Genomic DNA, 17,704 nt, shown 5'->3' on the forward strand with positions numbered 1-17,704 from the left:
AAGTACCAGGAATCTGTCTGTCCACCTAGACAACAACTGAACTGGCAGAATTTGATGCAACTATCTTGGAACTCTGGAGTCTACCGAAGGCTTGCAACTTCCAGAGGAAGACCTGGATAGTATATTGCAGTTAAGTTTCGTCAATCTAAGCCCTTAGCACAGTAGCAGCTACCCATCCTCTATTCCTAGCCATGTGGTAAGCAGTTGTGCAGGTGTTCCTGGAGCAGCTTGCACGCAGCTTGTGGGAGGTCAGGGTGGGAAAACAGGATTCTATACTCCAAATATCAGGGGTCTGTGCTCTAATTGCTGATCACAGAGGTGCAAAGAGGCTTCAAGAACAAAAGAAAAAACAAATAATTCAAAAATGGGCAAAGGACTTGAATAGACATTTCTCCAAAGAAGATATACAAATGGTCGATAAAGCACATGAAAAGATGCTCAACACCATTAACCATTAGGAAAATGCAAATCAAAACAACAACGAGATACCACCTCATGCTTAATAGAATAGCTACTATAAAACAACAAACAAACAGAAAACAAGTGTAGGTGAGGCTGTAAAGAAGACAGAACCCTTGTTCACTGTTGGGGGGAATGTAAAATGGTACAGCCACTGTGGGAAACAGTATGGTGATTCCTCAAAAAACAAAAAATAGAATTTACCATATGACCCAGCAATTCCACTTCTGGTATATACCCAAAAGAATTAAAAGCAGGATCTCAAAGAGATATCTGTACACACATGCTCATAGCAGCATTATGCACAACAGCTAACACCATGGAAGTAATCCAAGTGTCCACCAACGGATGAATGGATATATAGATATACACACACACAATGGAATATTATTTGGCCTCAAAAAAGAAGGAAAACTGCAACATACTAAAATATGGATGAACCTTAACAACATTAGCTAAGTGAAATAAGCCAGTCACAAAAAGGCAAATACTGTATGTTTCAACTTATATGAGGTACTTAGAGTAGTCAAGATCATAGACAGAAAAAGTAGAATGGTGGGCTTCCCTGGTGGTGCAGTGGTTGAGAGTCCGCCTGCCGATGCAGGGGACACGGGTTCGTGCCCCGGTCCGGAAAGATCCCACATGCCACGGAGCGGCTGGGCCCGTGAGCCATGGCCGCTGAGCCTGCGCATCTGGAGCCTGTGCTCCACAATGGGAGAGGCCACAACAGTGAGAGGCCCGAATACCACAAAAAAAAAAAAAAAGTAGAATGGTGATTACCAGGGGCTAGGAGAAGTGGGGAATGGAGAGTTATTGTTTAACAAGTACAGAGTTTCAGTTATAAAATGAAAAGAGTTATGGACATGGCTGGTGGTGATGGTTGCCAACACTGTGAATGTATTTAATGTCACTGAAAAAATGGTTACCATAGTAAGTTTTGTTACATGTATTTTACTGCAATAAAAGAATTTGGGGGAAAAAAAAAAGACTGCATAGATTGAAAGCTATCTAGATTGGCCCAGATAGTCAACTGACCAAACTTATTCTTGGTTTATTATAGGAAAATACAAAAATAAATTATTTAAGATAACACCTTAAATTCAGGGGAAGCTACTCAAATTTCTTAAATTAAAATGTTTTAAAAAACTAACCATAGATCTTCATGGGCACTTTGGATTTAACTATGAAAAACAATGAAAAAGCTGTATGTATTGATATGGAAGAATCTCCATGATATTTAATGAAGTGGAAAATATGAAGAGTGTTCCGAACAGTAGGTAAAACCTGGGGCTATTATGCATATTAATTCGTGTTGAAAACTGGGGGTGTACTGGAGCACAGTTGACTTTTGAACAACACAGGTCTGAACTGTGTGGAACCGCTTATACACAGTAAATACTATAGTGCTACACAATCCCCAGCTGGCTGAATCCAAGGATGTAGAACCCCGGATACAGAAGAACCATCTAACTGCTTGGAAGGTCAGCACCCCTAACTCCTGCATTGTTCAAGGGCCGACTACATATGTATTTTGTATTTATATAATAAACTTATGGAAGGATCCACAAACTAATAAAAATGGTTGACTATGGTAATGTAAGAGCTGGGCAGATACAGAACAGGGGAAAGACATGTTCCCTGTACATCTTTCAATATTTTTGAATTTCTGAACCATGTATATGTTTACTACCTATTCAAATTTTTAATTAAAGATCAAGTAAGGTGATAAATAAGTCCAACAAATGCCTCCTCTCCCACTAGAAAACCCTAAAACAAATAACAAATGTTCTAAACAAATGTTGGGTGAACACTGGTTCCAAACCTTGTAGCCATCCCCTAGAATTAATTTTGGACTGACTACTTGCATGTCCAACATATTTCTGCTGGGAAGGCCTGGACTTCTCTAAGTTGTCTTCTTCTTTTCTGTTTCTTAATGAAGCTTATCATACCATTTTAATATGTTACCATATCATCATCATCATTTATGGTTACATTTAATTTAATTCTTCACTTAATATGCCCAAAGGTATAATTCAAACTCAAACAATTTTTAACATTAATTTAGTTAGATCATCTATCATTACTAGGCTGCCCTACCCATGGCCCATTGACTTTGTAAAAAGCAGGTTACTAAGTTTTCCTTCCCTTTTCTTCCTTTATACAAATTCTGGTTACATTCTTGACAGCTATCTAAAGATCATAAAAAAATAAAATAAAAAATAATGCAAGTACTATGCACTGAAATACATATGCTGTATTTAATACATCTATAGCAATAACATGAAAAATAGAGAAGTTCCTGTTTATTTCTTAAGTATAACATATTTCTAAGAATCAAATTCTATCCTGTGATCTAATAAAGATTTTACTGGTCTCCAGGAAATCAATGCATGGTCTCCCTCTCTGAAAATTCAACCAGAACATTTTATTAAGATAACTCAAATTTGAACTTGATGGGATAAATTAAGGACACTGTTCCAGAATTTTTCTTAGAAATTCTACTCCTTCTTTTGGGTTGAATATACACAAGTCTACTGCCTCTTAATATCCAGTATAATACTCATGCTTTCTAGGCCAAAGTAACAGTCAGTGAATTTTGAAAACAGAAAAATATGTATTTAATTGTGTAACAACTGACAGGAACAAATATGCTGGGACTCACTTATTAGGCATTTATTAGGAACCTACTTTTTTCTTGGTTACTAAAAGTAATGCTGGGCTTCCCTGGTGGCGCAGTGGTTGAGCCTGCCTGCCGATGCAGGGGACGCGGGTTCGTGCCCCGGTCCAGGAAGATCCCACATGCCATGGAGCGGCTGGGCCCGTGAGCCATGGCCGCTGAGCCTGTGCGTCCGGAGCCTGTGCTCCGCAAACGCTGCTTAAAGCGCCAGTCTGCTAAGGTGCTTGTGCCTGAATATAAGTAAACACACTTCCTTCTATAACAAAGTCTTATATAAAAAGTCAGCTGAACCAGTGTTCTCAGTGACACAATTGACTTATACTCTGATGCCAGCTCTTTATCTTGTCCTGGACCAGTAGCTGGTCCAAAAAAAAAAAACACACACACACACTTTGAGCAGCAGTCTTGTAAAGGATTCAAAATAGGATAAAACACGGTTCAAATAGCCTGTCAAGAAGTTTACACTTTAAGAGGCATGAGTCATGTACGTGCATAACTATAATACAAACAGAGTGCTTTAAGACAAAGGCACACATAAAAGAGCTACAAGTTCGCCAAAAAAAGAAATTGCTCACCTTTAAGGAATAAAAACAAGGCTTAAAAGTGGTGTGATATCTGAACAGGGTGGATATGGGCAGGAGAATGGAATGAGCAAAGGACTAGGAATACTTGGATAGACTAAGAATTTTAGTTTGGTGAGAGAGTAGGATATATGAAGTCTAGTGGGAAATAAAGCATGAATAGAATGGAGTCAGACAGTAGTACTCTTTGTATTTGGTAGGTTATGGTTAATGAAAACGATTATTTTGTTTTGTTTTACAAGGATGGAAAAATGAATGACCAAAGCTACACTTTTGGAAAAATCATTTCTGGCATTAATGTAAGAATGGATTGGATAGAAATGAGTGACAGAAAGAGGAAACAAATGAGAAAAGGCTATAAAAATAATTCAAAGTTTCTTATATCTATATGATAAATCACTACAAATGCAGAAGCCTCCTACAACCCCAAAAAGTCAGTCATGTTCTACATTAAAAACATATAAAATATCGGGGCTTCCCTGGTGGCGCAGTGGTTGAGAATCTGCCTGCTAATGCAGGGGACATGGGTTCGAGCCCTGGTCTGGGAGGATCCCACATGCCGCGGAGCAACTAGGCCCGTGAGCCACAACTACTGAGCCTGTGCGTCGGGAGCCTGTGCTCCACAACAAGAGAGGCCACGATAGTGAGAGGCCCATGCACCGCAATGAAGAGTGGCCCCCGCTTGCCACAACTAGAGAAAGTCCTCACACAGAAACGAAGACCCAACACAGCAAAACTAAATAAATTAATAAACTCCTACCCCCAACATCTAAAAAAAAAAAAATATATATATATATATAAAATATAAATTATCTATATTCAGACCAATTTAGTTTAAAAAAATCCAGCCAGACTGTGAAGTCAAGATCATAGCAGTGTGAGAAGCTCCCTTTGTCTCTTCTCTTCAATCTATAACTAGTAAAACATCCATAACTCAATAAAAGTGTCTCTGCCGAATACACCAGGATTCCAGAGAATTCCACACATCTGTACAACTATACATAAGAGTGGATGGACTACGAATTCCCTGGTGGTGCAGTGGTTAGGACTCCGCACTCTCAATGCCAAGGGCCTGGGTTCAATCCCTAGTCAGGGAACTAAGATCCCACAAGCAGTGTGGCCAAAAAAAGAGTGGATGGGCTGAAACACACAGAGAAGGCAGGACCAGGGAAACAGTGAAGGTGGTGCCTGCAGTCCTAGATCCCCAGCCACAGCAGCTAAGCCTGCAGCCTCAGAAAACCTGGTAGCAGCAGGGCAGGTGATGCACATGACTCCAGCTTCTCAGCCACAGCAGTGGCTAAGGCTACAGGGAACTAGGCAACAACAGGGCCTGCAACGTTATCCCTCCAGTCATGCAGGCACATATGACTCTGGCCCTTTTGCCCATAGCAGCAGCGTCCATGAAACTGATAACCCTGGATGTGGCAAAAGCACCCAAGACCTCAGCTCCTCACCCCAACCACTCTCTGTCCCCACTGCACTGGTCCCAGAAGCATGGATCCAGGAGATCCCAGACATGGTGGACACACCTGCTATCTCAGTGCCATAGGCAGTGACACCAGTAACAACAGCGACACTGGCAGCAGCAAGGTACCAGCAACCCTGAAAGCATAAGCAGTGACAACAAGGGCACCAGACAACACCTATAGCAGAGGCAGTGGAGGATGGAAAGTGTCATTTCTCAAATATAACCATAGGCAACTCAGGTAAGAGAAACCAAAAACTTGTACTATAGTGCCACCTACTGAAAAACAAAAGAAAGGCCTCTAATTACTAGCCTGTTAAACTGTTAAGAGTCAAATAAAAAAGAAGCCTTACTAAAGAAGAGGTGTGTGTTACTTCAAATATATGAGAGGAACAACTCATCAAGCACCATGAAAAACCAGAGTAATATGGTATCACAAAAGAAAATGAAAGTTCTCCAGAAACCAAACTTAAAATTAAACAATACTGCAATCTAACTGACAGAATTCAAAATAGCTGTTCTAAAGAAATTCAACAAGCTACAAGAAAACTCAGAAAGGTAGTTCGATGAGCTTAGGAATAATATTAATGAGCAGAGGAATACATTACCAAAGAAACTGAAACTGAAAAGGAACCAAACAGAAATTCTGGAGCCAAAGAACTCAATAAATGAGATGAAGAATGCATAAGAACATATGGGAAATAGAGCAGACCATATGGAAGAGAGAATTAGCTAGCTCAAAGATAGAAATTAAGAAATCAATACAAGTAGAAGAGGAAAGAGAGCTAAGATTTTTAAAAAATGAAGGAATTCTATAAGAACTATCCAACTCTATTAGGAAAAGCAACATCAGAATAATGAGTATCCCAGGAGAAGGGGACAGAGGGTTTATTTAAAGAAATAATAGCTGAAACCTTCCTAAACCTGGGGAAGGAACTGGATATACAAGTCCATGAATCTAAGAGAACAGCTAATTACCTCAATGCAAAAAGACCTTCTCCAAGGCATATTAAAACTGTGAAAAATCAATGACAAAGAAAGAATTTTAAAAGCATCCTGGGAAAAAAGAATGGTAACCTACCATTAGGTAACTCATTAGGCTATCAGCAGATTTCTCTTAAGAAAATCTATAGGCCAGGAGAGAATGGAATGACATACTCAAAATGTTGAAAGATTAAAAACAATCAGCCAAGCATACTCTATCCAGCAAAGTTATCCTTCAGATATGAAGGAGAAATAAAGCCTTTCCCAGACAAACAAGCTGAGGGAGTTCATCAACAAAGACCTGCCTTAGGAGAAATGTTGAAAGGAGCTCTTCTACTTGAAACAAAGAGGTAAAAGTACACAAAACACTGAATAAGGTGATAATACAGACAAAATCTTTTAAATAATTATAGCATGAAGGTTAAAGGGGAAAAAGCAGTAAAAAATAACTATAACTATTTTAATTTAGTAACAAAATCACAACATAAAAAAGGATAATTTGAGACAACAAAAAACGCAAAAGGGGAATAGGAAAAGGACAGAACCTGTATAGGCAAATAACATGCTATCAGCAGAAAAAGAAATATTTCATCTATGAGACATGTCATAAACATCAAGGTAAACACAAAATATAAATCTAGAGCAGAGATTCAAAACATAAAAAAGGAGAAAACTGATAAAAACATCATAAAAAACCCAACAAATGAAACTGGCAGAAACACAAGGAAAGAGAAACAATGGAGATATAGACCAACCAGAAAACAAAAGATAAAGTGGCAGTACTCAGTCCTCATCCATCAATAATCACCCTAAATGTAAATGGATTGAATTCACCAATCAAAAGACACAGACTGGTTGGATGGATTAAAAAATAAGGCCCAAGTACATGCTGTCTCCAGGAGACTCGTGTCAGCTCTGAAGACAAACACAGGCTCAAAATGAAGGGATGGAAGATGATACTTCAAGCACATGACAGCCAAAAGAAAGTGGATGTACCCATACTCATATCAGACAAAATACACTTCAAGCCAAAAAAGGTAACAAGAGACAAAGATGAATACTATATAATGATAAAGGGGAAAATTCATCAAGAAGACATAACAGTTAATATATATGTACCTAACAGTTAATACGTATGTACCTAACATAAAAGCACCAAAATATATAAAGCAATTATTAATACATCTAAAGGGAGAAACTGACAGCAACACAGTAACAGTAGGTGACTTTAACACCTCACTTACAGCAATGGATAGATCATTCAGACCGAAAGTCAACAAATAAATAGTGGCCTTCAGTGAAACATTAGACCAGATGGGCTTGATAGATTTATAGAGAACATGCCATCCAAATGCACCAGAATACACATTCTTCTCAAGTGCACATGGAACATTATTAAGGACAGACCATATGTTGGGGTACAAGTCTCAATAAATTTAAGAAGACTGAAACCATATCAAACATCTTTTCTGATCACAAATGGTATGACACTAGAAATCAACTACAAAAAGAAAGCTGGAAAAATCACAAATATGTGGAAACTAAAGAAACATGCTACTGAACAACTATTGGGTCAATGAAGGAAGCAAAGGATAAATTTTAAAAACACCTGAAGACAAATGGAAACAAAAATACAACATTCCAAAATCTATGGAATGCAGCAAAAGTGGTATTTATGGGGAAGTTTATAGCAATACAGGCCTGCCTCAAGAAACAAAAATCTCAAAGAATCTAACCTTATACCTAAAGGAACTAGAAAAGGACAAATGAAGCCCAAAGTCAGTGGAAGAAAGGAAACAATAAACAGCAGAGCAGAAATAACTGAAATAGAGACTAAAAAGACAATAGCAAAGATCAATAAAACTAAGAGCTGCTTCTTAAAAAAGAGCAATAAAACTGAGAAACCTTTAGCTAGACTCACTGAGGAAAAAAGAGAAGGCTTAGATGAATAAAATCAAAAACAAAAGAGGAGATGGACTTCCCTGGTGGTCCAGTGGTTAAGACTCTGTGCTTCCACTGCAGGGGGCATGAGCCTGATCCCTGGTTGGGGAACTAAGATCCCGCATACCATGCAGCATGGCCAAAAAAATTTAAAAAAAAAAAAGAGAAATAACAACAGATACCACAAAAATAGAAAACATTATGAGAATACTATGAACAGCTATATGCCAACAAAATGGACAACGTAGATGAAATGGATAAATTCTCAGAATCATACAATCTTCCAAGACTGAATCATGAAGAAACAGGAAATCCGAATAGACTGATCACTAGCAAGGGGACTGAAACGGTAATAAAAAAACCTCTTAAAAAAACAAAAATCCAGGACCAGATGGCTTCACAGGTGAATTCTACTAAACATTCAAAGAAAATTTAATACTAATGCTTCCTAAATTCTTCCAAAAAATAGAAGGGGAGGGAATGCTTCCTAACTCATTTTACAAGGCCGCCATTACCCTGATACCAAAATCAAATAAGGACAACAAAGAAAAAAGAAAACTGCAAGCCAATATGTCTGTTGAACATAAATGCAAACACTGTCAACAAAATATTAGTAAACTGAACTCAACAATACGTTGAAAGGATCATACACAATCATTAAGCAGGATTTATTCCAGAGAGACAAATTAATTTCAACTGCAAATTAATCAACACGATACACCACATTAACAAAATGGATAAAAACCTTATGATCATCTCAACAGATACAGGAAAAGCATTTGACAAGATTCAAAGCCTATTTTTCTAATAAAAACTCTCAATAAAATGGATATAGAAGACTGTACCTCAACAATAATAAAAGCTGTATGACAAACCCACAGCTAACATCATACACAGTGGTGAAAAATTGAAAGCCATCTCTCTAACGTCAGGAAAAGGACAAGAATACCCACTCTCACCACTCTTATTCAACATGGTATTGGAAGTCCTAACCAAAGCAATTAGGCAAGAGAAAGAAATAAAAGGCATCAAAATTGGAAAGGAAGACATAAAACTATCACTATTTCTGGATGACATGATTTTATATATAGAAATCCTAAAGACTCCACCAAAACACTGTCAGGAATAATAAATGAATATATTAAAGTTTCAGGGTATGAAATCAACATACACAAATCTGTTGCATTCTGTACACTAGCAACAAACTATCAGAAAGAGAAGTCAGGAAAACAGTCTCATTTACAATCGCAGCAAAAAGAATAAAATACCAAGGAACAAATTTAACCAACGAGGTGAAAGAACCTGTACACTGAAAACTATAAGACACTGGTGAAAGAAACTAAAGAAGACGCAAAGGAATAGAAAGATATTCCATACTCATGGATTGGAAGAATTAACATTGTTAAAATGTCCATATTACCTAAAGCAACCTACAGAGTCAATGTAATCCCTATCAAAATCCCAATGATATTTTTCACAGAAATAGAACAAAAAAATCCTAAAATTTATATGGAACCATAAAAGACCCTGAAGAGCAAAGCAATCCTGAGAAAAAAAGAACAAAGCTGTAGGTATCACACTCCCTGTTTTCAAATTATACTACAAAACTGTAGCAATCAAAACATCCTGGTATTGCCAGCAAAACAGACACACAGATCAATGGAATTCAGTTGAGAGCCTAGAAATAAACCCACACATATATGGAAAATTAATTTACATCAAAAGAACAAAGAACATACAGTGGAGAAAGGACAGTGTCTTCAATAAGAGGCATTGGGAGAACTGGACAGCCAGACGCAAAAGAATAAAACTAGACCACTATATTACTTATCTTACACCAGACACAAAAATCAACTCAAAATGGATTAAAGACTTGAATGTAAGACCTGAAACCATAAAAATCCTAGACAAAAACATAGGCAGTACACTCATTCACACTGGCCTTAGAAATATCTTTCTGGATATATCACCCCAGGCAAGGGTAAGAAAAGCAAAAATAAATAAATGAGAGTGTATCAAACTAAAAAGCTTCTGCACAGTAAAGGAAACTATCAACAAAATGAAAAGATTACCTACCAAATGGAAGAAGATATTTGCAAATCATTATATCTGATAAGGGGTTAATATCCAAAATACATAAAGAACTTATACAGCTCAACAACAAAAAAACAAACAACTCTATTAAAAAATGGGCAGAGGGGCTTCCCTGGTGGTGCAGTGGTTGGGAGTCCGCCTGCCGATGCAGGGGACACGGGTCCGTGCCCCGGTCCGGGAAGATCCCGCATACCGCGGAGCGGCTGGGCCCGTGAGCCATGGCCGCTGAGCCTGCGCGTCCGGAGCCTGCGCTCCGCAACGGGAGAGGCCGCAACAGTGAGAGGCCCGCGTACCGCAAAAAAAAAAAAAAAAAAAAAAAAAAAAAAATGGGCAGAGGATCCGAATAGACATTTTTCCAAAAACGACATATAGATGGGGCTTCCCTGGTGGCACAGTGGTTAAGAATCCGCCTGCCAATGCAGGGGACACGGGTTCGAGCCCTGGTCCGGGAAGATCCCACAGGCCGCGGAGCAACTAAGCACGTGCGCCACAACTACTGAGCCTGAGTGCTGCAACTACTGAAGTCCGCGTACCGAGAGCCTGTGCTCCGCAACAAGAGAAGCCATCACAGTGGAAGCCTGTGCACCTCAACGAAGAGCAGCCCCCGCTCAACACAACTAGAGAAAGCCTGCGTACAGCAACGAAGACCCAATGCAGCCAAAAAATAAATAAATTAAAAAAAAAAAAAAGACATACAGATGGCCATAGGCACATGAAAAGATTCTCAACATGACTAATCATTAGGGAGATGCAAATCAAAACCACAAAGAAATATAACCTCATGCCCATTAGAATGACTACTATTGAAAAGGCAAGAAAGTAACAAATGTTAGGATGTGGAGGGGAAAGGGAATCCTTATACAATGTCAGTGAAAATGTAAATTTGTGTAGCCACTATGGAAAACAGTATGGAGGTTCCTCAAAAAATTAAGACTAGAACTACCATATGATCCAGCAATTACACTTCTGGGCATTTATCTGAAGAATATGAAAATACTAATCTGAAAAGATACATGCATCCCATGTTCATCACAGCATTATTTACAATAGCCAAGAAATGGAAACATCAATGGATTAATGGCTAAAGACGATGCTCTATACACACACACACATATATACATATATATACAATGGGATACTACTACTCAGCCATAAAAAAAGAAGGAAATCTTGCCATTTGCAACAGCATGATGGAACTTGAGGGTATTATGCTAAGCAAAATAAGTCAGATGGAGAAAGACATATACTGTATGATTTCACTCATATGTGGAATATTTTTTTTAAAAAATAATAAACAAACCAAACCAAATAAAAACAAACACATAGATACAGAGAACAGAGTAGTGGTTACCAGAAGGGAAGGGAGATGGGGGAGGGTGAAATGGATAAAGGGGGACACCTGTACGGTGATGGATAAAAACTAAACTTTTGGTGGTGAGCACACTAGTGTAGTATATACACAAGTAAAAATATAATGTTGTACACATGAAACATATAACGTTATAAACCAATCGTACCTCGATAAATAAAATAATAATAAACCACAAGGAGGTGTCACTTCAAACCTGTTTGAATGGTGTCATCAAAAAAAGAAGAAATATTAAGTGTTAGCAAGGATGTGGAGAAAAGGGAAGCCTTGTGCCCTGTGCATGGGAATGTAATTTAGTACAACCACCATGAAAAACTGTATAGTTTCCTCAAAAAATTAAAAATAGAACTACCATATGATCCAGCAACTCCACTTCTAGGCATATGTCCAAAGAAAAAGGAAACAGGATCTCAAAGAGATAACCGCACCCCCAATGTTCATTGTAGCATTACTCACAATAGCCAAGACATAGAAACAACCTAAGTGTCCATCAATGGATGAATGGATAATGATGTGCTACATGTGTATATGTATATTTATATGTATTTGTAAACACACATATACACACACACACAACAAAATATTATTCACCCGTGAGAAAGAGGAAAATCCTGCCTTTTGAGACAATGGGATAGACCTGAGGGCATTATGTTAAGTGAAATGTCACATAGAGAAAGACAAATACTATATTATGATATCGCTTATATGTGGAATCTAAAAAAGCTGAACTCCTAGAAACAGAGGGTAGAATGGTGGTTGCCAATTCTGGGAGGGTCAGGGAAATGGGTAGATGTTGGTAAAAGGGTACAAACTTCCAGGTATAAGATGAATAAATTCCAGGGATTTAGTATACAGCATGGTGATTACAGTTAATAATACTGTGTTATATACTTGCAAGTTGCTAAGAGAGTAGATCTTAAAATGTTCTCAGCGCAGACAAGGAATGGTAATTGTGTGACATGATGGAGGTGTTAGCTAACACTTCCATGGTAAACATATTGCAATATAAAAAGGTATCAAATCAACAAGTTGTATACCTTCAACTTATACACGGTTGTATGTCAACTACATCTCAAAGCTGGGGGGAAAAAAGTCAGCAAAATTTGCTTAAAATAAAGAAAACATTACAAAGTAATTTTACTTAATTGACATCCTAATGGACTTGCTGCTTTGTTGTCATAAGGCCTGGAGAAAAATGTCTTATAGCTGTTATGTTCCTAAAACTCAGTTAACTTAATAGTAGTATAAAAGTACAACACAAATAGAACATAAATGTTATAAATTTAGAATAACTGAGTTTCCAAGCACTTACCATTCTCAGGCTGAGTTTTCTTAAGTGAATCAATGAGAGTACTGACTGCTTTTAAGACAAATATGATTTCTGTTACTTGTTGCCTAAAAAAAGGATGGGAAATTATTTCCATCAAGATTTCAAGATATGCCATGTGTGTTTTGTACTAAGTTATACAAATAGACATACTTTGGAAAACATTAAACACAAAACAATGCAAAGCTAATATCAGTTTTAAATTCTTATAAAAGAAAATCATTTCATTAACATGTACTTCAGTGTGCAATTAAGATTTATAGTTATTCTAAGTTATCAACATTAAAATGGGGGAGGCAATCTACTCATGCAAATCTAAATTTATTAGTAAGGTATTTCATAGAACTACTTCAAATTAAAACACTGTACAAGATGTGCTTTTAAAACTTCTACAGCAGTTTTTCTTTTTTTTTTTAACTTATTAGTACTAAAAGAGATTTGCCAAAGCTTAAAGGGAAATAAAGATCACTATTACCCCCTTCACATATTTTATCATGCTGTGAAAAGTATCTTTAAAATCACCATAGTACTTATTTAACTTTCTAAAACAACAAATAAGAAATATGCTCAAAATCAACCCCAAGGTGACACTGTTTGGAGACATTAGTAATGAAGAATAAACTTGGAGTAAAGGACCAACAAGAGTAGTTTGATTTCTTTCTTTCTCCTTGCAGAAATATATCTCTTCTGCTCTGCAGTCCTCCCCCACACCCTACTCCTGGTATGAATCTGTGTTATCACTCAACAGATAAGATTTTCCTAATACTATGACAGGGTACTATTTCAAGCCTCCCTTTGTAAGTATACAAATATTTTATTGTGTTGCAGTGTAGCTTTTTAGAAAATAATGCAATAATACTGCATCAAACACAGGATGATACAATGTAACAACTATAAATAAGACTCAATTTAAAGCAATAAACACTTAAAACACAAAAAATGAAGGAAAGCTGCTTTCTGAAATCGAATAATATCTTATACTCCAATAAAAATATTCCAATCAAGGCAACTCCATTACTGCTTTTCCAAGTATGCTTCAGAGGTCAATTTTAATAAATCAATTTTCAATCATGACAATAACCAAATTATTAACATGTCTTTGGAATATTTTTGTATAAAATCCACTAGGAAGGTATAATTTATGTTCTAGAAATTCAAAATACAGTGGATGCTAGAAGTAGAAATACAAATGGCAAATAAGCATTGGTAATTAAAAAAAGAAAAGAAAAATTAAAAAAAAGCAAACTACTATGTGGATATTTCTTCATTCATCAAATTTTTAAAAAGAAAAAATAAGTGATAAAATGGCAAATAATTTTAAACTGCTAAAAATTGAGGGAAAAGATAGTCGTATACTCCTGGGAGAACATAAACTGATAGAAGTCTCTAACAGGCAATTTTTAATATATATCAAAACCTTTTAAAATGTCTATATCTTTTGACAGGTCAATCCCAACTCTGGAGATTTATTCTAAGTAAATAAGAATGTAAACAAAGACTTAGGGTTACTGATTTACTGCCTTATGAGATGGGACCTGGAATGATTTTCCTAACTCTTTCCTGACTTTGATAACTTTGTCATCCAATATTATTTTCTGTTTGCTTCTTTGATAACTTTGTCTTCCAATATTATTTTCTGTTTGCTTCATTTGCTTTGCCTTAACCTCTAACTTACACATTAATAAATAGATTGGAGGGGCTTCCCTGGTGGCACAGTGGTTGAGAGTCCGCCTGCTGATGCAGGGGACACGGGTTTGTGCTCCAGTCTGGGAAGATCCCACATGCCGCGGAGCGGCTGGGCACGAGAGCCATGGCCGCTGAGCCTACGCATCCGGAGCCTGTGCTCCGCAACGGGAGAGGCCACAACAGTGAGAGGCCCGCGTACCGCAAAAAAAAAAATAGATTGGCAACATAACTGCAATTTATGATTGTATTTTTTGATGAATTCTGATATATACCCCAACTTTGATTAGCCTTGGCTTAGCAGAAAGACCTAGACCCCTTCAACTGGCATGGCATGACTACATGAGAAGCAAATCAGTTTAGGTACAAGGGCTTAATTAAGCAAATTAGATGAAAAGAAGATCTAAGATATGGCTAGATGACTTACAGAGAAACCTAGAAATAACTGTAAAACAAATTAGGAAGTTCATAAAGTATGATTTATCTATTATTTTCTCTCTAGAGAGATTCACGATCATGTATGTGTTCATACAGATCCACAAGTCCTTACCCAGAAATCTTTGAGAAGATATATTTTAGAATTCAATTTTTTTCGAATTAAAATAAGTAATTTGGTATATATACCATATATTACTTAACCTCCATGAGCAGTATGAAAAAGCACCCCATAATAAAACACAGTAATATATCTGCAGCAAAACTTATGAATATTTACACTGTATGGGATAAATAAAATTATAAACAGGCTCAGGTTAAGTTCAGATCACTTATGAAAACACTTGATTTCCAGAGCTTTTTAAAAGTATTAATAACTATGACAGTGTATTTCCTTCTTTAATTAAAAAAATACATATATACATATACCTTGGAAGAGGGCATTTACCACTTAATCTTTCATCCTCTATATAACGATGTAGTACATCTTGAGACCTCTTTAGAAGCACTGAGAGTGCCATCCGTGAGATGTAGCCTTCTTGAGGTGTTGTGACTTTATTGCTGAAGGAAAACTGGAGCAGTGTTTCAAAACACATTTTAGAAAATTCTTCTCTCAAACGAATATCAATCTCTGCTTCTGTAGAATTAACAATGTTTGATGGTTAATACAAGGTTAAATAAATACACCTTAATGACACAATTCTTAGCAAACTAGGAATAGAAGGAAATTCCTTAACTGATAAAGAGCATCTATGAAAAACTTATACCATACACACACACACACACACACACATACACACACGCACACACACACACACACACACACACACACAGAGAAACAGTTTTCCTCCTGGCAAGGTCAAAAAACAAGGTAAGACTATCCACTCTCATCACTTCAACATTTTTCTTGTCTTGGTCTTTTTATACACTTCTACAGCACTAGAGTACCTCTCAACAATCTCCTACATGGTCAAACTTGGAATAATCCGTTTGTCTGTCTGTTTCCTTTTTTCTCTTGGCAACATCTTCCCTGGACCCTGACCGCTGCTCCAGTCTGGACTAGTTGCTCTCTGGACATACTGTCCAGTTATATCCTGGAACTAGTCTTTGGCCTCACCCTGTGAGTTGTTTTTTTCCTCTCTTGTGTTATATCTTATTTTCTAGACCTCATGCTTTCCCTTTTTTTGATTTACTCCTTTGTTTTCACAGGGCATATTCTGTAGTACCTGAGAAAGTGAATGGGAAGTAAAAATTTTGAGACCTTACATTTCTGAAAATGTCATTTTACTGTGGTACTCAAAGTGTGGTTCCTAGCATTATCAACACCACCAGAGAACTTGTTAGAAATGCAAATTCTCATGCCTCACCCCAGACCTACTGAATCAGAAACTCTGAGGTTACAGTCCAGCAATGACTTCACTCCAGGAGAGGATAATGCACACTGACATTTGAGCATTACCATTCTACACTCCTCACTTGGCCAACAGTGAGCCTAGGTATAAAACGCCATGTTAAAAATCTTATCCATTTATGACTATGAAACCATAGCCTCAATGTCTCTCAGCATGCAGTGTTGCTGAGAATTGCAATGTCCTTTTGATACAACTCTTTTGTGTTTGAACTTTTTTCTTTTCTTTTTGAAATCTTCTCTTTATTTCTATTATTCTGGTATTTCATGATGACATGTCTTATTGTGAGTCTTTTTTCTTTCACTATTCTGGGTACTGAGAGACCGCTTTTAATCTGCAGATTTGTATCTTCAGTTTGTTTCTTTGATAATTTCCTTTCCTAGCTTTTCTCTATTCTCTCTTTCTGGAAGACCTATTGTCAGATGTTAGATCCCTCGGATCCATTTTATTTCTTTCTTCTCATACTGTCCACTTGTTTGTCTTTGCTCTACTTCTGGGTTATATTTTCTTAATGTTTTCTTCCAACCCTCCATTGAACATATTTCAGCTATCATATTTTTAGCTTCTTTGAGCTCTTTCGTGTCCTGATTGTCCCATTTTAATATCATTCTTCTTGTTTCATGAATGTAAAATCTTTTATCTCCTTAAGCATCCTAATTATATATTTTTTAAAATAAATGTTTTCTATGGCTCTGCATTTTATCTCTTTCCTACCAGTTTCTTTCACCCTCTCATTTGTTTTGGTCTTTCTCTTTTGTGTTGGAAGATTTCCTCAAACGCCTGTGAGCTGTGGCTGTCAAATCATACTTAAGAGCAGGGGACCAAAAATAATCACTGGAACCTCTGTGTTTATAGCCTAGTCTTGTTTATTAGCAGGAAAGACTTTGTATGTATATGTTTAAAGAAAAGTCCAAGTTAAAGCTGAGAAATTTGTGTCCAATGGTCAAGTCACTGGAAGAACATACATGTACCTTCTTTATTTTGGTACATTTAATATTATAAATGGCAAGAGGTATCATCAGAAAACTGCTAGAAAAGTATACATGGTAACTTGGTAATCCTTATTTAGCTTAGAATATTTACATATAATTATAAACATGGTTCTTAAAATGTATTTTATAAAAAATTTATAATTTTTAAATATTCTTAATAAAAAGTTGACTAAATTAAGATAAATGGACTTCAAAATTTGTTCTCTGAGGTGCTAATGTTTTCAAACCTGTACTTTACCAGATTAATTTTAAAAACTGTCTGGGCTAGGAAAAAGAACCAGTTTGTGA

At 36.8% G+C, this 17,704-nt stretch overlaps 1 protein-coding gene across 5 annotated transcripts in view; it reads right to left on the reverse strand.

Annotated features, from left to right (window-relative positions):
• Positions 1-17,704, reverse strand: part of MON2 (MON2 homolog, regulator of endosome-to-Golgi trafficking) — a 132,186-nt gene that overhangs the window by 2,525 nt on the left and 111,957 nt on the right. For all 5 annotated transcript variants that reach the window (XM_032645103.1, XM_032645104.1, XM_032645106.1 and 2 more), the window contains 2 exons: positions 15,445-15,652; positions 12,883-12,965 (listed from right to left, as the gene is read on the reverse strand). In XM_032645103.1, coding sequence (XP_032500994.1) covers positions 12,883-12,965; positions 15,445-15,652 — 291 coding nt within the window. The remainder of the gene's footprint in view (positions 1-12,882; positions 12,966-15,444; positions 15,653-17,704) is intronic.

The sequence above is a fragment of the Phocoena sinus genome, chromosome 10, assembly GCF_008692025.1.
Source record: "Phocoena sinus isolate mPhoSin1 chromosome 10, mPhoSin1.pri, whole genome shotgun sequence".
NCBI lineage: Eukaryota > Metazoa > Chordata > Mammalia > Artiodactyla > Phocoenidae > Phocoena > Phocoena sinus.